The sequence below is a fragment of the Protomyctophum bolini genome, assembly GCF_963924005.1.
Source record: "Protomyctophum bolini genome assembly, chromosome: 2".
In the NCBI taxonomy this organism is placed as follows: Eukaryota; Metazoa; Chordata; class Actinopteri; order Myctophiformes; family Myctophidae; genus Protomyctophum; species Protomyctophum bolini.
Genome location: NC_137863.1, coordinates 42535509 through 42559162, shown reverse-complemented (window position 1 = coordinate 42559162; position 23654 = coordinate 42535509). Strand labels below are relative to the sequence as shown.

Below are 23654 nucleotides of genomic sequence, written 5' to 3'. Positions count from 1 at the left end.
GGACCAGAGTTTGTGTGTGTGTGTGTGTGTGTGTGTGTGTGTGTGTGTGTGTGTGTGTGTGTGTGTGTGTGTGCGTGCGCACAGTGTCTCGGGACAGAGCTGTTATCCACTGTGGTGCAGGACATACTTTTTAATTTCTTTGTTTACAAGTATAGGCTATTAATGGACATTGCAAACAGATGCTACGTACATTTCACATCCAGTAACGGCTCAGGATAAAGCCTGTGTATGGTTGCGGGCTGCCGGTGTTGTGGGCACCAAAAATAGCAGATCTACAAGCTCACACAACGTCCGCTTGTGTACATTTATTTTCTGGTGCACAGCACAACACAACACAACTGATGCACAACCATGTATACATGGGATGTAAGGCCTCCACACACACACACACACACACACACAGTGGTTAGTGGTAAGTTATGCGGGGATGCCTATTGCCTATTGAGTGGCAAAAAACGACAGCCTGAGCCCATACATCCAAACGGAAAAGTCCTATCGATTTGACACTCACTCAGCTCTGAATACAGTACACACTGTGTAGGTCGCTAAGGACTGTGCAGTAGCCAGTAGGTAGAGAGATGGATATATAAAATTTAAATTGAACATGATTGAACTGTATTTTTGTCATTGTACATTTTTATTATTGCTCAAACAAAAAGACAGTGAGCCCTTGGTCCAGGCCTCCAGGGGGACACTCTCTCAGACCCCAGAATACCGCACCTCCACCCCCACACACGCATACAGTATACGCCGTGTGATCTCAACAGCCATATCTCCAGTGTGGCAACCATGCAGCCACACAGGATTATACATGGGGAATATGGGCTGGAAGCAGAGGGGAGGAAGGAAGAAGGCTGTATGTGGGAACGGGCTTATGGCTGCAGAATAAAAGCCTTCTGAGGGACTGGAATTAGCGAAGAGGAGCTTTATGTATAGAAGTGTTAACCCATTCTGACCGGGCACCCATTTTGGTGTCGGCATCATGTTATGCTTTAGCTATTGAAAAATAGCAGATCTACAAGCTCATATCGCGCCACCGAGTGGCGCGCTACGAGCTTGTAGGCCTGCTATTTTTGAAAAATCGAAGAACGACTGACATTTTTCTAGAATCTGATCTCAGGTCAGAATGGATTAATCAGACCAGTGTGTGTCCAGTGGAAACCTCGTATGAATCTGATCTCAGGTCAGAATGGGTTAAAGGATATGGGGGGGTTGGGGGTTGATGGATTTGGGTGGAACTGGCCGGATTGGGAAGACTGTAAACACTATAGTGTAGAGTCTGTAGACCATGGCTGGATAGTAACAACATGAACCCCGGGCCCTGCCTATTCTGGGCATGACATAATAGGCAACCATTCGATGAGAATATAGGCAGACGTTTTGCTGAAATTAGCCGATCTTACAGTACAAGGTCACAAGGTTTTGTGAGATTTAGCGTAGAGGGGGGGAAAAGGAGGGGGCCAATTATGGACCCCGGCCCATTTTTACGATTTCTTTCCAAAATAGCAGACCTACAAGCTCGTAGTAACTTGTAGGTCTGCTATTTTTCAATAGCTAAAGCATGGGTTTTCAACCGGTGGTCCGTGGACCACTGGTGGTCCGTGAAGGTGTTGCATGTGGTCCCTGACCATGCATTTAGTAATGTAGGAAAGTGAAGATTCGTATTTGAATTTATTGTATTGACCACAAGTTGAGAAACAATGCAGTAAATAATCTGGTGACAAAATGATGACGCATCGATGTTGTCAGTTACTGGGAAGACGGATGTCAAGAACTTCCACAGAAAAGTGAGTTCGAATCTCAAGGGAAACCGTACCGGATTGCCTCGTTGAGTCACCATTATAAGGAAATGTGCCCATAATGAATCGCAAGTGTCTGCTTACTGAGTCATAGAATAAGTTACAATGAACAGCAACATGAGTTTAATATGGAAGGTTAATTTCTTTCCCCCACACCACGACCATATCCCCCCTTACCAACACAACAATGGTCTCCAGGTTGATTCTCAGTCAGGGTGGTGGTCCCTGGTTCATACTGCTATCATAATGCTTAGTTAAAACACCAAAAGGGGTTCCCGTCCAGAATTGAAAGACAACATCAGACCACTACTGTAATTCAAGCGCTTTATTCAGATATATATATATTTTTTTAAAGAATGAAAATATCTATTAAAAATACAAGACAATGTTTAATGAACCACAAACTGTGTGACAACCTCTGCCGCACTCTGAGAAAACGCATCTCTTCAGACTCCTTCTGCCCCCCCCCCATCCTTGCACTTGTTGACTATTTACATATATGTTAATTGGATCAATCATGCGATTATTAATCGCGATTCAATATTTCATCGTTGGTCAGCACGAACATACATTATAGTAATGTTCTACTCATTAAAAAAATAAGTTTTGGATTGCAGCTTTACAACAGCAGCAATATGGTCGGCAACAAACGATCACTTAACCCATTCTGACCTGAGATCAGATTCATACGAGGTTTCCACTGGACACACACTGGTCTGATTAACCCATTCTGACCTGAGATCAGATTCTAAAAATGTCAGTCGTTCTTCGAATTTTTCAAAAATAGCAGACCTACAAGCTCGTATCGCGCCACTCGGTGGCGCGCTATGAGCTTGTAGATCTGCTATTTTTCAATAGGTAAAGCATAACATGATGCTAACACCAAAATGGGTGCCCGGTCAGAATGGGTTAAAGCGTCATTTCACCACGCGTTTTGGGGGGCGAGGGAGGGTACATGATGAATGTCGTCCCCTCCCCCTTGACATTTAAAGGCCGACCCCAATTTGCTCCGCTGCGGCTGCTTTTATGACTAAGTCATAATTGAATGATTTATGGCTGTAATTAATTCAGTGAATTTATTTAAAGCTTATAGCTTCATTGTGTTGTTCTTATGAATGTGATGTCCTGTGTTGTGTGCCCATGTATACTATAGTACTATTTGTATATTCTTTCTGTGCGACTGCATGAATCCCAGTTAACACAACAAAATCTAAACCCGCCTTGCCATCAGAAAGCCCTTCCTAGAACAAAACATCACACCCGTGCGAACTGAGCAGTGCAACTACACTTTTATTGTGATGGTTACTATTGTACTGTACAGTTTTATTGTTGGTTATAATTGCATTGTTACAGTAGTTATAGTGCTCAGTGTGAATGGCCTTGTAGGCTGTTCAACAGTGCCACTTTATAGGTCACCCAGCAATATTGCGGCTGTTCATACCCACAACAGGCAGACGGGCTAGACAGACATAGGGACATACGAACACACGCGGACAGTTATTGGAGCGGTGTGTGCACCGCTCAAAAAAGAAGAAGCCACCACTGTTAGCCAAGAGTTATGATAAAGGTCTTGAAGACCTCCCTGTATGCGTTCCGCAGCAGAACATATGGGAAGCAGCTCTCCAGCATGTCTTGGCTCAAGAACGGAGAGTCCTCCACAATCTGCAATGAAGGGTAAAAGGGTTACGTTAGATGAGTGTAACTTGACGACAATAGCGACACATTCATATATAATTGTAACATGATCGTTAATGGACCTTGAACAGCACATTTTCATGGCTGTTAATTTAACTTTCCGAACATAAAGGGGTACCCGCAGCACACAGGGATTTTACTGTGTGGTAAGCCACGACACACAGTAAAACCAAATGGAACCTATAATGAACCCTTACGGGTCCAATTTGGTTCCGTTTGTACGCGAGTTAAATGAACAGTGTAACAGGCACCAGTAAGTAGGTGAATAAGTGTCTTGACTCTTTCTAGCAGTATAAGGTTGCTGTGTATGGCATGAAAAAGTACTCAAATATAAAAAATATATAAAAATATCAATATTGCACTGTAGAAGTACATTTACTTGCGTAAAAGTACAAAAGTATTGGCATCAAAATGTACTTAAAAGTACCAAAAGTAAAAAATACTCTTGTGCAGAATGTCTCAATTCAAGTTTTCAAATGTCTAAAAATCCATGACGCATTGTGAGCTTGTAGATCGGCTATTTTCAAAGGACCGGAATGTATATATTGAAGTGGTTATGAAATCCACAAAGTAACTATTAACTAAAGCTGTCGAATATATATATAGTGTAGTAAAATTGCAATATTTGGATCTGCGATGTAGTGGAGTAGAAGTAATGGAAATTGGAAATACTCAAGTAAACTACAAATACCTCAGCAATGTACACAGTACTTAGGTAAATGCACTTAGTCCCTTTCCACCACTGGTATATGGTGTTATTGTGGAACCAGAGTTTAAGAAATAATCCTATAAAAAAAAATCCTATTAGAATTTGGAACAAATCCTATTGGATTTTCTTATAGGACAATAATCATAATAAGAACAAATCCAATAGGATTGGTTTCAAAGTCTAATATGATTTTAATAGGTTTTTTCTATCAGAATCCTATAGGATTGTTTTTGACTATAGGCTTACCATGTGCAGGAGCAGATAGACGGAGTCTCGGTTCCTGATCTCCAGCCTGTCCTCATTCTGTCCCAGCTGAAGCAGAGTGGAGGAGGCCAGCTATACATGGAACGGCCGAGTTAAAAACAAAATGGACAGATTTACGTACAGTCGTGAACCCATTTTAATGTGGTGGGTATACACAGTCGGGGTGGCATGTTTCTTGACAAAGCCATAGGACAAGAATGCTGACATAAGCAAACGCGAAAGTTTAGGAGGGCCCCCCCCCTTGTGTGTGTGCGTGTGTGTGTGCGTGTGTGTGTCCTGTCCTCCTTGTTTTGACTCCACGTGCTATGCGTTTTTATCAAATGCCACTTGTAGATTATTTCTGAGGGGACAAAATGTGTCGCTGCTTCTTAGAGTTCCGAGGAGGAACATCATGTGCTGTAGTTATAGGAAGCTGTACTGTACTGTGCTGTGCTGTACTGTACTGTACTGTACTGTACTGTACTGTACTGTACTGTACTGTACTGTGCTGTGCTGTGCTGTGCTGTGCTGTGCTGTGCTGTGCTGTGCTGTGCTGTGCTGTGCTGTGCTGTGCTGCAGTGGTTCGCAAACTTTTTAGCCCGTGACCCAAAAGAGAAATTAGATTTTTGCCCAGGACCCAAACTAGTGAAAACAGCAGATCTACAAGCGTGTAGATGGGCTATTTTCACTACTTGTTAAAGTAGTGGAATAGCGGGTTCCCTGCGTAACCCGCTATTCCATTGTCTTTCCCTGCGTAATACGCCAAAACCGCTATTTGTTTTATGTGTTTAATTCGCCATTTTTTTAATAACTTAAAATAAATAGCGGCTTTGTCGTGGACCTGGTGACGAGGCCGCCGCTTTATGATGACGTAACCGGAAATCAAACAACCGCCGGCTTGCAAGGGCTTCTGGGAAACTGAGTCCAATGCAAAGTGAACGGGTATGGACCAGAGTGTAGAGTAGGAGAGTAGCGACACGCTTTGATCTCGCCGCAAAGCGCGTGCCCTTGGACTATAGTTCCAAACATTGCTCCTATGGCTGGAACTATCCCATTGAGATAGAATGAGCACTTCCGCATTCCATTGTTATACTATGGGAGTCAACGCTAGTGTCGCCACTCTCTTATTATATTACTCTGGTATGGACGATCTTAGCCTGCTCTTTGCTCTTTGTCTGTGAGTCGGATCGCGGAAGGGGACCCATAAGAAACAGTGCTGTGTGTACAGTATGCTTATGTGTGTACAGTATGAGGACTCACCAGGAGGAACTCCTTGAGATGCTGCTCTATGTTCTTGTTCTGGATGGTAAACATGGCCGCCGCCAGCTGGTTCACGGCCGTGGCCAAGCAGTGGATGTTGTTGTTGTGGCCTGACGGGAGTTATACGGAGACACAGACACACCTCAGGAAATGCAACCATGTGGACCAGAAAACAGAATGAAGACTATAGCACAGACAGAATGGAATGAAATGGAACGCTCAAGCCCTAGACTTGTTGCACAAGTAATAGTGGAAAAATGGCTTGCATTGTGAGGCGTTTATGAGCTTGTACTATTTTCACAATTTTGTCGTTATATATATTTTTTAATGAACAATACGATGAAAAATTTCCAAAATAGGGAAACCAGGTTGTAAGTACTTAAGCTATGTGCCATTTTGCGAAAAGAACAGATCTTCAAGCTATGGAACATGATGTTAGTTTGAAGATTGGTTCTTATCTGCTATATTTTTGAGTGGTGCAACCACTCCTATAGACTGTGAGTTTTATTATTACTCAAGGTTTAGGGCCACATATAAGTGTTTTGTCAATTTGTGCATTGACATTAATTATATAATGTGGATCTCCATACATGTGCATTTGACAGTGTATCCATTAGGCAATCATGCAGTGGTAACCATAATGACCGGACTTATATAATGATGTAATAAATATTATGTATACAGTATGGCTATGACTCAGGGTGTAGCCGCAGTGGGAACTCACGCAGGTCCCTGCGGCCGTGCACACATCTGCGTCGTTAGGCAACCGTTTCTGTTTGTGTCTGATATACAGTGCATGCTGTCCCGTCTGTTGACTAGTGCCCACCCATCGACCCACCCATTAGCCAATTTTAATATTGGATTATCTTTATTCTTATTTTGTTGGCAAGCGAAACCATCGTGCAACGGGAGTACAAATAATAGGCCCGTAATGAAGCGTGTATACAGCCCTCAACAGGAAACTCACCATTTCCTCAAACTTATATGGTCTATCTCCTTTCTAAAACATGTCAATGGAAAAATAGAGAGAGAGAGAGAGAGAAAATAAGCAGAGAGACAAACGCCACCGCCACCCAGCCTCGATAAAGATCTCTTTTCTGTTTAATTCTCTTAAGGTTTGGGTCCAGGCTTTGAGCCAAAGCACTGAGGGTCAGCACTAGGGCCACGTGCCAAAAGTAACTGCATTGATGCACGTCAGGCCGAGCTATCTGTAAACACACAAATCCCCTCGGCAGAAACATGCTTCTCATTAGGCAAGACATACTCTGCTCAGGACCACGTCAGGCATATACAGGACAAGTATGATGCTAAGCTTGGATGTATACAGTATACAGTAGTCGGTGGGGGGGGGGGGGAGTGCTCACATTTGTTACTTAAGTAACAAGACCACTATGGTAGAGGTTTGGGTTGTGTAGTTATACCTTGCTAATGATGTAACTCCAAATGTGGACATCAAAAGTAATTAGAAATTGATAATTCATAATTTTCTACGCTGAAACAGCTCACTTTTAGTACGTGAACGAACACAAACAAAGTTGATTCAGACAATGTTGAACATGACCACCAAAACTTGTGTACCGTTTAATTCTTATTTTTCTTTTTATTAGGAAGAAAACCCGGACTGGATCCGTGGATCCGGTTCCAGATCTTCAAATACACTGACACCACAACGCGTATTCAGGGCGGAGTCACCACCCCCAGGGTAAGTTGTGATTTGCTCTCGTTCACTGCAATGCAATTTGAGGCATTTCCAAAACAATATTGCGCAGAGTAGCGATTATCAAACGTATTTGCAATGCCATACGTTGAAAGATCTGTTGCCCGTGGACAAGGCACGCTACCTCCGCAAGTTAGATATTATCGGCATAGATGTTGGTCCGTATGTGATTAAGGATTGGAAAAAGTTGCATTGGCAGCCATAGAAAATTCTTACCCTGGGCTAAAACCGGATGTGATGTTTTTGGGCGTTCCTGTCTAACTCAAAATCAACATCAGAAAGTGATTTTTTTTATATATATATTTAAAAAAAAGAACAGTACGAGGTTTGGTGATGTTCTATATTGTCTCAATCAATTTAGTTTGAGTTTGTTTACGTTCTAAAAGAGTGACTTTGAGAGATGTTTCAGCGTACAATCACTGTAAGACAGTCAATGAGGAGCATAATATTTTCAATTCATCATTTTCTAATGCCTGGGGCAATTCTTTTTTTATTTCTTGTCCACATTTGGAGTTACAGTACATCATGGCAAGGTAACTACAGTACACAACCCAAACCTCTACCAAAGTGGAAACTAATAATTGTTGCCAGCTTGTGTGCCTCTGGCCACGTATGTATAAAATGAATGAATATAGTATGAATGCATAGTATGACTGTTAATAGTGTAGTGTGGATGTCCTCGTAATAAAGATACGTCTTTCTAGCCTAGACAAAAGCATACATAGATGAACGAACGTAACGATGGCCCACCTCCATGGACCTGACTGTAGACAGAGTTGTCATCCAAGGCCAGGACTGGCAGCGACACGGCAACGTAGACGAGCAGCAAACAAGACAGCTTGTACTCCTCTTCCAGTGATGTGTTGTCTGCAGGTTTTCAAAGGAAAGCTTGATTTACAGTATATATACACCGATGTATACTGAAAGTAGCAACATTTGCAAGCTTGTAGATCGCGACATTGGACAGACAGACTCGTGCTGCACATCTTTCAGTGAAATGTCATTTTTCCGTTTAAAGTCAAGAGTTCACGACTTCACGTGATTTGTAGTCGTATCGGTTTAAACTTTTTTCATGTCAAGGACCCCAAAGAATATCTGTATTTGGCCGTCGATCCCCATCTGAAAATATTTTGTACCAGGCCCCCCCCCCCCCACCCCCCAGAAGCAAAGCTTTGAGTTGAAAATATTCGCTGTGTAAGATTTTAGCCATTTAAAAAAATATATCAAAAATAGAAGATCTACAAGCTCTGCTATGAGCTTGTAATATATCTTCTATTTTCCAACAGCTAAAGTTTAAAATAATGGTTAAAGTGGGTTTTAAGCAAAGGCAAGACATTGATGCGTTCCAGGTCTTAATGGGTTTTATAACTTTGTGTTGTGGTGGTGTGTGGCGTACCTGTGCGCATGCTGGCCATCGCCGCACACAGGGCGGGGTCAATGTCGCACGGCAGCCCTGCTGCAGAAGCCAGCTCAAAGACTTTCATTGTGTCCTGTAAAAGTTCAAGCAAAAAACAACAACAAGCTTCGGCATTTAAAACCGTTTCTCGTTCGGATGGCTTATATGAAAGTTCAGAACAAGCAAAAACATAGGGTGGCAAAAAGAATCACACTCGTGTGAAGTGAGGGGCGCACCCACTGTGGCCGCAACAAGACGTCACTGGGTGGGGGGGGGGGCATACATGAAGCAAACATAAAAAGTCCATAGACTTGGCTGCCAAATGAAGCATCATTTTGACTTTTAGAAGCCTGCACATATATGGCAGCGTCACTTTCATTCATTGCAGATTCACTGCCGTATACGTTGCGAGACATGAATGCCGTGTGTTGTTGTATTAAACAAAATCATATTTATATCGGCCACATGACGTCTCGCGTCGTCAATGTTTCTTTAACTGCTGCCCTAAACAAACATTAAACGTCCATATGACGTCATTTCAAAAGCCAGGCATCGGAGGGGCTATAGCGCCTCTTAAAAAAACAAGTGACAACTGCGGTATCTGTTGTTGTGCAATCTAATATCCCTGTGCTTAGGGTCTTATATATAGCGGCCTCTTTATTGCAAAAGAAATCCATAAGAAACCGAAGCTGTAAAAGTGTATCAATCTCTTGAAGCAATGACACTTTAACATAAATCTTCGACGCGTCTGCTACTCCAGAGTCATTTCTTGGTATTGCCATATTTCTGGTTGTCCATGCACAGCGCGGAATGTTGGTTGATGTGGTTTCTAGTCCATTTTAGGCGGGAACCCCTTTTGGTGCTTTAGCTATTGAAAAATAGCAGATCTACAAGCTCATAGCGCGCCACCGAGTGGCTCGCTACGAGCTTGTAGGTCCTGCTATTTTTGAAAAATCGAAGAACGACTGACATAGAAACATAGCTTTTTCAGAAAACTGTCAGGATGTAGAAGAACATTTTGTAGAATCTGATCTCAGGTCAGAATGGGCTATAGACTACAGAGCATGCAGCGGGCCGCTCAGAGGCTCTCACGCAGGCACGAGGGCTCTGGTGACGTCTTTGGGGTTATCCTGGCCTGGCCTGTGGCACGGCTGTCATGCCTCACTCTTAAGGGCCAAAGACGTAAGCGAGCTGGGGTGGGCGGGTCGGGAGGGGGGGGGGGGGGGGGGGGGGTTTAGAGTCACACATACACACACCCAGGCCCAGAACGCTCCAGTGGAAGATAAGTATAGAAACAATTGATTGTACGACAACACTGAGCAATTGTTTTACGAAACAATTGTTGCGCAACAACTCTATTAGTAGTACAGTAAGACTGGTCTGGTACTCGTACTACAGTATTGCCTTCTGTTCTTTTAATGTCTTATGACGTGGTGATTCCCCACAGGGTCAAACTCACTATAATGTTAAATAAATATATACGTTGTGATAAACACTGGTACTGTATGGCCTACATATAACAAGCAAGATATAACTGGCCAAACTACATGGAACATTGAGTTAATTATTTTAAAAGTTTAAAAAAGAGTTTAAAATTTTTATTATTTTAAGAGGACGCAAGTACTATCCCAGTTGCTTCTACTGATTTCTTACTGGGTGTGTGTGTGTGTGGTCTAGAAAAGGTTATTTTACATTTATTTCGGCACACTTTTTTGAAAGAAATCTTCCTCCTAGTATAATCATAGTACCTGATGATCATGTTTTTTCGGGGGGGGGAAAAAATCACGCCACTCCATCTTTAATAAAAAATGCTTAAAGATATAAAACAGAAGTGCGGAGGTACTTCTGTGGCCTATACTGGCAGCGGGCACAAGACAATGTGACACTGATTGGACCGTAGCGGTTTGCGAAATGAAGGACAAATAAACAAACACACATAGACTCACGTCCACGTTCCAGTTTCAGAGAGCATGTTCGTGACATGACGAAGTATCACGATATGATTTACCTTGATGTCAGTTTCAGGGGACAGAAAGTCCCTCAGGCTCTCGATGGGCCCCATGAGGTAAGGGCAGTGCTTGTGTAGAATCTAAATATAGGAACGGAGAGCAGAGAATCAGTGGGAACATTTCAAGATACAATATATAGCAACTGGTTCCCAAACAGTGGCGCCACCGCCGACACATTGTTATGGGTCCCCTTATTTTTTTGTTTCCTAAATTTGTTTTTTAATTATTATTTCGACACTTTCGAAAAACATTACCGAAAAATAAACTTTTCATGAATTAAACCAGAATTCGATGATTTCTTTTTCAGTAACTTCATAACTTTATAAGAGAAAAATCTAAGAAATTCCATGAATTAGAAGAAAAAAAATATATATATATATATTTTCACTAGTTTGGGTCCTGGGAGAATGTCTAATTTCTGTTCTGGGTCACGGGCTAAAAAGTCTGAGAAGTCTGCAATATAGCATGTACAATGCCAAGGAGAATTCTATTCAAGCCATGTGCTCAATCTGGCTAGATAGATGTTTTGTCGTCCAGATGTTGGCTAATCTGCTGATGTTTATGAGAGAAAATGATCAGTAATCAAGTTCATGAGAAAACATCATTTCATAACGGTACGAATCACGTTTCTTACAATTCAGTCCAAGACGACCGCTCTAATGGATTTGGTTGTCATTGCCAGTTGAAAGGCAACAAAGGGGAAAATAAAATGATGTGATTCATAATTCATCTAATAAGACCTGTACAGGTCTCACAAGTATGGTCTTAGTTTGCATATTGTATGGAGTAACTTGTTTGGGACGTGCCCTTACTTCTTTCAGGCCCTCCTGTGTCATTGCTCTGAAGGAGAGGATCACCCCTATGATAGTCATCCTTTTCAGCACATTCTCTCCACCTATACACAGGAGATGGAGGGGAGAGAGGTAGACGTCAGATAGAAAGATACAAATAATTCATCTTTTGGGCGACGTCGCCCGGCGATAGTGGGTGATTGGGCGATAGCCAATGAAATTCAAGCGACGCTCGCCGTCTCTAAGGTCTCCCGCTGTTAAAACGTACTGTAAGGGTTGTACTTTATTGTTACATCTTGTGTACATAAGAGTAAAACGCATTTTTGTTTGGCTTCCTTCAGACAATGCAGCAGCATAATGTGACAAAACATGACATATATGTCATATAAAAGTAGGGAATCATAGCTTCAAATTGACATTACATTTTAGCTCTGCAGTGTGTGACCCACTAGTTGAGATATCCAGGCTTATATAGACATAGGATAATATAACATATGATATACAATATAATATAACCTCAGGCAAAAGTGCTGTAATATTGTCCCCAATTCTGTCTCCCCCTGTGTAACGGCTGCACCATACAGGCTGTTGCGGTGGCAACAATCTGTCATCTCACAAAAAAGGGATTTTGAACAAAGAATACTATTTTGGGGGTTCCCTGTTGGCTCTCTGTGCTGGTGACGAGCGAGCTTGGCTGCGTTCTCCTGACATAATGGGATCAACGTTTCTATAATCTGTACAGTACCGTTCTAGAAGAGAACCCTTGGGGATTGTATTATACTGTTCTCCCATAATAAACCAAGGCCATGCAGTGGCCCTGGTTTATGCAGTGGCAGGATGAGATGGCAAATATCCAAACAAAGTTTGTTGAGTAATAATTAAGGACAACATGACGTTGTTGTGGGGAAAACTAACAAATGCATTGCCTTGCAGAAGTTCCTTTCACCTCCTAGATCTAACTCGGGGGCTACTTTTAAAAGTAATGACCACATTATATGACCAGCTCAACAGCATTATCTTAATGTTATATGTAACTGGTGTTGCCTATAAGACAAACGTTACCATTCTGTATGGAAATGGTATGTTTTTGGATTCTTTGCCTTGCACATTTGTACTTGATTTACTTCTCTACTTAAAGCATTGCATTGCCAACTATAGAAGCCATGAAGGGAGCCGACAGGCCATTATTGATGTCAATCTATCACCTTCATCTTAGTGTCAGATGCTAAAAATGAGGAGTATTGTGATTTTTTAATATATTATAAAAATATATATTTTAGGGGCATATCTTGTGGTCTACTTGCATAGCCTTTGTGATCTACCTTATGGAAACCCCTAACATCAGTGCAGAGATACCAATGTGAACATGGTTGTGTAATTTGTCAGAAACTTAATTGAAGTTTATTGAAATGATTTCCGGCACGGGATAAATCCTCTACGACTCAAAAACAGTATAGGCTACATATTAAATTGTGACATAGGCCTACACAAGTTCATACATACAGTGCATACATTCATCTTCTTTTTTTTTTACAATTTAAAATAAAAAATGAAATTCATGTGCACTCGCACTCATTTTTTCTTTTTTTTATACACAATAATACGGTTACAAAATCCCTAATTTACCAGTTCATGACCTTACAAGCCAGCCATATAATTATACAAAAACTCTTTTGTAAAAATTTGTCAAGTCTGTTCTTAAAACTATTAACTGAAGGAGCCTGGTCCTCTGAGAGTTTATTCCATGCTCTGACAGCTCTAAGTGTAAAGAAATTATGTCTCGAGTCTTTTCTGAGTGACAGAGTAAGAGTTTAAGGGAATTCCCTCTCATCTCGTACCTGTTGTCCCAGAAATGGACAACAGGCTCGGCTGTAAAGTCTTATATCTCGTGAACAAGTTTAGACATCAATCATATCTCCACCGTGCCTCCTATACACTAACGTCGGTAACTGTAAGAGTCTCTGAGAAAACTGTTGCACCTTCTTCTTCTTTTCTACGGTAGCGGTGGTCTCAAAAACATAAGGGAAACTTTGACAGAAAAAGACTCGCTCACCATATACAAAATAGAAGTAAAACTCCTTATAGACTGTAAGAGTCTTAAACTTTCTTTATATGACAGTTCTTTCAACCCTGGTATTAATTGAGTAGCCCTTCTCTGAACCTTCTCTATTTTCTCTATATTTTTGATTTTGTAAGAGCACCAGACTGACCTTGCAAATTCAAGATGATGAAATGGACAGTACAAATTCAAATGTACTGTCCATTTCAGTCTCATGTCTATACACATACACAAGAACCAAATTGCTCAGAGTGTGGGTATCAAAGTGTGTGTGTGGGTATCAAAGAGTGTGTGGCTATCAAAGCTTTCAAGTAGCATAAACCCAGGTCAGTGAGATAGCCCTTAGGTGTGTACTGTACGTGAAAACCAATTAGCTGAGAATGCGTTGTGTTTGGAGTGATTCACTTACAGCAGTCTGTAACCCCGCCCCTTCATCCATCCACACTTAAAATCCTCAGGGTTAATTTAACTCTGAGAGTGTTAAACTGGGGACCCAAATGGGTTTTCTTAGTGGTGGAAAGTAAAGTACATTCACTCAAGTACTCTACATACAGTAAGTACAATTTTGACGTATTTGTAGTACTTTTTGTACTGTTTACAATTTCCAGGACTTTTTACTTCTACTGTCTCCACTACATCTCAGAGGCAAATGTTGTACTTTTACTCCACTGGGCCTATACATTTATTTGAAAACTTTAGTTACTACTTGTTACTTTTGTTATTACAAAACATACATTCATTTTGAAAATAGCCGATCTACAAGGTTTGCGACACATTGTCGTTTTTTTTTAAATATTTTTTATACATTCGAGCACTTGAAATGGAACATTCTGCATAGTGAGTACTTTCTACGTTTGGTACTTTTAAGTACATTTTGATGCCAACACGTTTGTACTTTTACTCGAGTGCATTTTGAATTCCGGTACTTTTGCTTGTAGTTCTACACTGCAGTATTGATACTTTTACTTACTTACTTAAAACAATTGAGTACTTTTTCCCACCACTGCTTCTGCTCTGCCTCCCACGGTGCACTATCAGCTCTCCTGCAGTGCATTATCAGCTGCTTCTTATATAGCCTGATTGATATGTTGACGTACGACGGATGGCGTCACGCCAGTGTTGTTTTTACGAGCTTGTAGGTCTGCTATTTTAGAAAAATCAAAGAACGACTGACATTTTTAGAATCTGATCTCAGGTCAGAATGGGTTAATCAGACCAGTGTGTGTGTCCAGTGGAAACCTCGTATGAATCTGATCTCAGGTCAGAATGGGTTAAGGAGGGTGTAGAAGACCGGGTTAGTTGTTGTAACTGGCCACGCATGTCGGGAGCGACGGTGTTGTCGTCAGACTAATGCCTGTCGGACCGTTAGCATGTCCAACCAACGTATATGCACCCTTAGAAGACCAGTGGTCCACAACCTTGTCTGGATCAGGGCCCACTTGGAAATATTAAAAGCGTTAGTGGCCCACCCATCTGACCACTTAACTTCCCTTTTTTTATCAACTCACCCCCCCTTCCATCTCTTACCGGGTAGTCTTCTTTTAAGGCTGGCCATCTCCTCTGGCTTATCAAAGTTGCTTTTCATCTGCACCAACACGTCCATGTTCTCACTCACCAGTTTCTGACGGTCCCAAGCGGGAGGGTGGGTGGGGGGGGAGAGAGAGAGAGAGAGAGAGAGAGAGAGAATCACCACTTTTAGAAGCACTGATGGAGAGATATCAGCAGAGAAGTGACAGGTTTCATGTTAATCTGGATGAATATTATATGTACCTTGCTGGAGGTGAATTAATCATTAAGCAAAAGCTGCAATCTGCTGCAAACTCTCCCCAATTAGTCTAGTAACCAGCCATGTTGAGTACACCAATTTGTGTTAGAAATGTTTAGTATGGGTCCCCAGCATGTAGAAAACTGCCGGATGCTACTGTACCTTGCATATGTTGGGCAATTTTCATAATTGGCATAATATGACCATACCAATTACAACCTATATATTCAAAATGTCATCATGCTTTATGTAGCATGTGATGTGTCAAACTAGGGGGTTTTCATGATGCTGAATCCATTCCAGGCATTATTTTTGCAACAAAAAAAAACACTCCACGGGGTGGGCAATCTGCGCATGGCCGTTTTAAGCCCAATGAGTGTTTTCTTTTGCAAAACTAATGCTTGGAATGGATTCAGCATCATGAAAACCCCCTAGTTTGACACGTCACATGCTAGATTGCCTAGATAAAGCATGATGACATTTTGAATATTTTTAAAACGTTGTCCGACATGTAGGGACTAATCTGCCCTCGTTCATCTGTGCTGCGAGCGGCCCTCCCATCCATGTTAAGGTTTTTAAACCTATCAAAAAAAGGAAAACACTGCGCCCTCTGCTGTTTGTTTCCTTTCAATTTGCATTTGGGGGTATACTATAATCATAGTACCGTACCTGATAATCATGATTTAGGGGGGAGGGGAGGGGGATTACAGCATTGCATCTTTAAGTAAACACTTAATCATTTCGATTGGCATCCCAAAGACAATAATATACTCTGAGTTACAGAGCCGTAGCCATGAGTGTCCGTTTGGACCCCTGGAGGGCTCCTCAGAGCCAGAGCATTGCGTCATACCTTCAGCTCGCTGACTTGAGAGGTGATGTGCCACATGAGGTTCTCACTCAGAAACTTCATCCCGTACGGACCGATGAGCTCAGCCAGGGCCCGGAGCTCTGTTCACAGCACACAGTCACACACGGGAGACACAGTCACAAAAACAGTACTCACAATTTTTTTTTGAGGGGCGCTATAGCTATATTTTATATACAGAGATTTATAGAAGGTCGTGATGTGACATTTTCTGGTTTTATATACGGGGTCGCTTTATAGCGCTCCGCTGATCCGGAGCGGAGTATAGCTGACACTTTGTGGAGTGGGCGGTGGCTATAGCAGCATGACATGAAGAGAGGAAATAATTACATGAAGCGTGCTTCCTACACGTTTACATAGTATGTGTATACGTGTCATGTGTTGTGACGTGTCATGTCTTGTGTGTGTGTGTGTGTGTGTGTGTGTGTGCAGCATTACATGAAGAGCGTGTGACGGAAGCGTGTGACAGGCGTGAGCGTTACAGGCTTCCTGCACGTTTGCATAATAAGTGCGACTTGCGGTCGCAACTCGCAACAATGATTTCAGCAGACTCGGTGGCTAGTCTAGCTAGTTTCTTGGGACATGTGTGGTCGTGGTGACTACATCCGTCACCCAGGGTGCCGGCCCGGTTTACGGCGAGCCGCCTGAGTCCGAAACGGTCGAGAAATGACAGAGTTTATACCGTGTGGTCCCCGGAGACATCCAGACCCCCAGGAATGCGCCCTTCAGGGGGTCAGGCCGGGACCCATACAAATGTGTCCGTGACCCACAAATGTTTGGGACACCTATAGCATCTGTCTACATAACATTTTACTGAGGGCAGAGGGTTTCAGAGTTCTGGGTGGACGTACTGTATATAATAAGAGTGAGTCATGCTGAAGGAGGGAGGGACGGAGAACATAGAAATAAAAATAGACACGGATGTTGAAACTCTGTGGGAGTCCACCATGGAGGTGGAATGATCCCTGAGGTATACCGTGTGTGTGTGTGTGTGTGTGTGTGTGTGTGTGTGTGTGTGTGTGTGTGTGTGCGAGCGACTCAATAGCACAACATTGTGTAATGTAATTATACTGTAGCTGGAGGTCATCGTGTTCCCGCAAGGGGAAGCGTGTAGGTGGTGAGAAAAAAAGAACAACTACTTCTAAGGGATGGAATAACAGTGGTGGGAAATAGAAGTACTCCGTTGTTTTACTTAAGTAAATGTATCAATGCTGCATTGGAGAACTGCTCTGTTACAAGTAAAAGTCAGGAAAGTACAAAAGTATTGGCATCAAAATGTACTTAAAGTACCAAAAGTAAAATTACCCATTCATTAGAATGTCCCATTTCAAATGTAGATTGTGAACTTGTAGATCGGCTATTTTCAAATGGCCAAGTGGTTATACTGTATGTTTTGTCATAATAAGCGAAATCTACAAAGTAAACTAAAGTTTTCAAATACATCTAGTGGAGTAAAAGTACAATATTTGCCTCTGAGACGTAGTGGAGTAGAAGTAAAAGTACTGGCAATTGGAAATACTCAAGTGTAAAGTACAAATACCTCACAATTAAGTACATGTATTTCGTTACTTTCCACCACATGTTGGTGAGAAAACAGAACAGCTATAAAGTTGATGGAATAAATGGAGGTAGAGTGAGTATGTGACGATGACGAGGAGGAGACGATGGAATAAATGGAGGTAGAGTGAGTATGTGACGGTGACGAGGAGGAGACGATGCGTTTACATTCTCCCAAACATTCTGTCACAGCTGCTTGGAATTGAAGAGGCGACAATGACCTCAACTTCCTCCTTGCGTGATAATGTGCCCTCGTCGTGTGTTGTCAAACTTAGTGAACCGAAACGGCGAGAGTGCTCCAGTTCAGCTACGGAGCTTGTGAATTATTGTCGGTACTGCTGCTCGAAAACTAAGTGTCTACTGTACTTTCATGCACGGTGACGAGAATGATTACATTTACAATTTAGGCATTTAGCAGACGCTCTTGATCCAGAGCGACTTACATTTATGCAAAAACAAAAGCAAGGCATATCTCACATTATATAAAAAGTGGTTATCGTGAATCACGTATAAACTAAGAACGTAACAGTGGAGTGTCTATGTCAACTATACATACTATACTATATTATATTATTATACAATATACATGTGTACTATAAAGTGCTATGACTACATAAAATGCAATTCTAGTGCTGTCTACGTAACGAGCTATAAGTCTGTCTAAAATACTATCTAAGTCGACATAAAATGCTAAATCACTATATTCTGATGGTAATCATTGCTCCGTCTCTTTAATAAATAGGTATAGGTGACAACATTTTTTGAGCTTCATTTTTACAGTGTTCCAGTTCCAATTTTTGCCTGCTCATTTTCTTTGTGTCATCACTTACAATTCCACTTATTTAATCTGTATCCTGACTTGCGTTCCTCTATCCTGATTGGATACAATTTGTATCCCAGTTTCAGTTTCTGAAAATGCTTTTTTCTGTTTAATAAGAAGCTGGAGATACTGAACAAACACTCTATAGTAATGAGTACTATCACGATATAAAGCTTTTTAACACTTATTTTAACAAAGAAAATTACTTGCACTACCTTTAAAATGTCTCCTATGGTTTAACACTCTTTACTGCCTGTGTGCACTAAACGAAAAATATGCTAAAACAACCACACTTGTAAACTCTCTCCCTGTTTCCTGTCTCTCTTCACTGGGCATTAAAGCCAGAAAGAAAATAAGAGAACATGTTGCAGTTACATTTTCCCCCATATTAAACAGCACTGGTTTGATAATCTAAGATTTAGATTACACTAGTAAGCTTGTATGTACAACCGCCCAAAGTTCTATGATACTTTTACTTTATATGGCCCATACCCTGTAACTCATAACTACCACAAGGCTATACAGTAGTACTGTACCATCGGATGTACAGTAGTACATCATGGTACTGTAACAGTACAGTACATGTCAAAAACATTAGCCATTCAGCTAGTGTGCGTAGCAAGTTGCAACATCAAAACAGCTGTTGCTATGGACACTTTTATAGGCTTATCTGATGACTGTTTATCTTACGCTGTTGCCAACCTAATTACCACGTGTGGCGTTCTGCTAAATTAATCATTGTCAGACTGTCTAGGAAAGACAAAGGTGATGATGAGCAGGAAGCAATTATCTCTATTGTAATTAACTGATTATAATGGGTTGTATTTCTGCAAAGTGGGGGGTTTGTTTTCACATCAACCGAGTGGCACTTGGTTAACGAGGGATAATGGGCTACAGTATGTGTGCACACAGAATAACTCTTCCTACTTCCCAAGCCTCCCAGAACGGCTGCCAGCGGTGTGACGCGTTCGGCCATGCTGGTCGTGCAGCTGCAGGTGTTTAACGTTGAGCGCTCGTTAGCACTTCCGCATTTCGAAAAGAATGTGTTTAGTAGAACGTACGTTCTTCTGGGTGCTTCAAAACGCCACTGAGCCAACTTCCTTTGAAATGAATAGCAGTGGGGGGGGGGGGGGGTTCTCAAACCTTTTAAATTCAAGGACCCTTGTGGGCCCATTTGGTTCCATTTGTACACTCTCAAAGTTACACACACACACACAGCCAACATGCACAATAGCAGCAGCACCCTGACTCTGACCTGAATGGAACAGAGCCTTCTTCACTATAGTATCATCGGTAACACGGGTGCAGTACTTAGTTTAGACAGTTTTTTGGTTTAGACTAGTCATTGGTTAGACCAGTCATTAGTCCTATACAACTACAACCTATTTCAAACCCTTACCCTAAACCTATAACCTCCCAACGGGGCAGCACACCTAAACCTATAACCTTAACCCATGTCTAACCAATGACTAGTCTAAACTAAGTATGCACCCCGGTAACACCTGTGAAGTTAGTATAGGTAAGGGGGGAGCTGTTCTTTCCAAAATGGTGTGTGCGTGTGTGCATATAGGGCGCTCCGCCAATGCTGACCTGTTATGTCGGAGTACTCCTCTGCGTTGAACACCTGCTGGTTTTCGGTGGCGTGGTTGACGAAGCAGTGCATGTTGGGACAGTGGGCGATGAGGGAAGTGCTGGCCTGACGCAGAAGCCCCTCCAGGTACCTGGGGAGATACGATATACATGCTTTAACCTTCAGAGGACATATACTGTATATCATAAGAGACTTTGACGTCTTCTGGTCCTTTGGCCTCTCTGTGCCAAGATCGTTTTTTGACGTTTTTATTTTATTTATCCCATTCTGAACGGGAACCCATTCTGGTGTTAGCATTATGTTATGCTTTAGCTATTGAAAAAATAGCAGATCTACAAGCTCATAGCGCGCCACCGAGTGGCGCACTACGAGCTTGTAGGTCTGCTATTTTTGAAAAGTCGAAGAACGACTGACATTTTTTAGAATCTGATCTCAGGTCAGAATGGGTTAATCAGACCAGTGTGTGTCCAGTGGAAACCTCGTATGAATCTGATCTCAGGTCAGAATGGGTTATTGATGCTGTTCATGCACCGGTCTGTAAAGCTCCGGAACAGGAAAAAGTCAGCGCGCTTATGATGTCTATGTGAACAGATCTTTGAGTGGTACAACCACTCCAAGGAACAGCAATGTCCGTGTTCACCTATGTGTCCGCTAATGAACACCAGTATGACTATTAGTACCAGTAGGGGCGCTGTTGTGCCAGAAACAGAGAGATAGATAGTGCTGCACTGTTGCCTGCTAATGAGAGAGAGAGGGGGAGGGGGGGGGGGGAGTTGCACCACTCAGTTCACACGGGTGTGATTTTTATTTAGAATCCATTTAACTCCGATTAGTTTTCCAGGCTGAAAAAAACAAGCTTGATTTGCTGGCTTATAATAAAAAGCGTTCGTGATCGCTGTTACTGTATGTTTTGGGTGAATTAAATAATATTCACATCGGTGTGTGCGCGCACACACACACACACACATGCACACACACACACACACACACCAGTTGGTGTAGAGGGTGGTGATGGTCACTTGTCCCGTGGCGTCCAGCGGCTGTGTCTGCTGCAGGAGGACGCTCTTGGTCAGCCTGCTGACGTCCACGTTCATGTAGGAGGACAGGCTCTGCAGAGCGCCCATGTAGGCCCTGACCGCCGCCAGCAGGTCCGACGGACGCTGGATCTCCTCCCGGGTGGTCGGCTGGCCCACTTTGGCCATCCTCACGATGACCCTGTATAGTATAAGCCAAGAAGGAGGAATGACATTTTTTAAAACGCTCAACGTCACTTCTCAGCTCACGTGCTTTAGGGAGGCGAATTGGTGGCCCCGGACAGATGTTGCTGCCTTAAGTTATATAAGCATCTGTGGTCATTTCACTTAGCGATGTTAAAACGGTGTGCTGGACTCTTCATTTTATCTCTTTTGTTCGAGCACCCGTTGATTTTTTTGGGATGTTTGTGTGCCGTGCACTGGCCTGACTGATAATTTTTTATATTGAGCACTTTATCTATTAATATATTGTCTTCTGCTGCAAGCTGTATACCTTAGTTATGTTTTTGCTTTTAACTGCGTTTTGTATTAACTGTTTTTAACCTGTTGCACGGCGAACTTGAGTGTCCTGAAAGGCGCCTTATACATATATAGATATTTTATACTTTGTCTATTCAAAAATCGTGAAAATGTGTGAAAATCTAAAACCCTAATATTTGGTTGTCCCTGCAACAAAATATTTTGAGATGGGGGGGTGGGGGGGTCCGTGGCCAAATACATGTCATTTTGGATGTCCTTGACATGGACAATGTTTGAGAACCACTGATTATAGAAAGAAACATATCGTTCTTTCAGAAAACTGTTAGGATTTAGAACTTCGGCCTCAGATCCTAACAGGTTAAAACTGGGCTAAACGAGCCGGCGTGGCATTCATCAGATTCACTGCTGCAGGGGACTCACTGTGCATAAATTCACTCTCACTCTCTCTCTCTCTCTCTCTGTCGCCCTTCTGACCTACAGTTGGTCTTTTCCGACTGTATTTACAAACGTGGCATGGGAAGGGAACCATTACAGTAAGTTGTCTGCCACTCAGGGGCCCTAATTTTGTGAGAGATAATCATCAAACTGAGACACGGAGCCTAAGCAGAGCACATGTGGCACGGAAACATTAAGTTGCCCCCGCTGGTACTGTACCAACAAGCCCCTAATCTAAATACAAATTGAGATGACGCAGAGCAGTGGCGTGACATGGCAGATCTCCTCTCGTTTTCTGAGTGTCTGCTGGCACAAACGAAACCGGGGGAAAATCAGACGCCAAAGCGGAGTTTGCACATTTCTCAAGCGGCTTGTTGAGAAATTGTGCTGAAAACTGCCTCCCCCCTGGCCAGCCGGGGTGCCTGATGGAGGGGGAAAGGAACTGGTTGGAATAACGTGTTCCTTCCACGCGCTACGTCCAACCAGGGAAACTCCCCCCCTGTCAGGTGTAAAGGAGCAACTTGGACACTCAGGCATGAAGGAAGTCATGAGTTCAAGTCCGTTGCTCTCCCCTTGTCCCCCATATATGGGGACTAGGTTGGCGGAGGGTGTGTAGAGCCCAGGATCACATTAGATGATTGACACAGGGGTGAAAAATGGGTTACAAAATCGTGGGATGAAAAATATATTTAAAAAAAGAAATTGTGCTGAGGAATTCGATGGACAGCAGAAATGAGATATTTGCCCCGGGACCCAAGCTACCGGTATACTACTTCTTAAACATTTGCTTTCTAATTTATGGAATTTCTTCGATTTCTCCATTATTCAATTGAATTACTGAAATAATAATGTTTGAAACAACAAATAAAGGGGCCCATAAAAATGTTTTCGTGGCACACAAATGGGTCCCGACCCAGTGTTTGAAAACAGTGGTCTATACAGTATATAGTGCTCCTTTCTGTTTTGATGATGGTATATGTTTTTTTTTGATTGATTAATAATTCTATTAGACAATAAAATTCAAACGGTACAGGGGTGCAGTCGAGCACAATTGGTCCAAAAGGACAGCACCGAAGAAAGACTGTGCGGTCTTGTTTCCATTCGGGTCCCATGCATTCATTCAAAAACACCAATGACATCAACAATGATATATCTCAAACATATTAAATCTATGTACATAAATATGGAAATAAATTGGAAAAGGGGGGTGGGGGGAGGCGATGTGGTAAGAACTGATGCAGACAAAAGCTGGCAAATCTTAGCGGCATTTAATTATGATGAACGGTGTTAATATTGTAATAATTCATGGTCGCCCTGGTATTATTCAAATGCTTATCCTTATGAGAATTGCCAGCCGTTTCTGAAAGGCCCGGTGTGATAACCAGTAGTTTAAAGTGACTAAGTACATTTACTTAAGTACTGCATTTTT

At 42.3% G+C, this 23654-nt stretch overlaps 1 protein-coding gene across 1 annotated transcript in view; it reads right to left on the bottom strand.

Moving 5' to 3' along the window:
* Window positions 1-2765: 2765 nt before the first annotated feature.
* nckap1l (NCK associated protein 1 like) overlaps window positions 2766-23654 on the bottom strand; it is a 44058-nt gene continuing 23169 nt past the window's right edge. Inside the window, exons 21-31 of the mRNA XM_080781685.1 lie at window positions 21267-21491; window positions 20276-20406; window positions 16294-16391; window positions 15206-15299; window positions 11641-11723; window positions 10828-10908; window positions 8820-8913; window positions 8174-8290; window positions 5707-5816; window positions 4450-4539; window positions 2766-3461 (exon numbers count right to left, since the gene is read on the bottom strand). Of these exons, the coding sequence (XP_080637811.1) occupies window positions 3345-3461; window positions 4450-4539; window positions 5707-5816; window positions 8174-8290; window positions 8820-8913; window positions 10828-10908; window positions 11641-11723; window positions 15206-15299; window positions 16294-16391; window positions 20276-20406; window positions 21267-21491 (1240 nt within the window). The 3' untranslated portion in view covers window positions 2766-3344. The remainder of the gene's footprint in view (window positions 3462-4449; window positions 4540-5706; window positions 5817-8173; window positions 8291-8819; window positions 8914-10827; window positions 10909-11640; window positions 11724-15205; window positions 15300-16293; window positions 16392-20275; window positions 20407-21266; window positions 21492-23654) is intronic.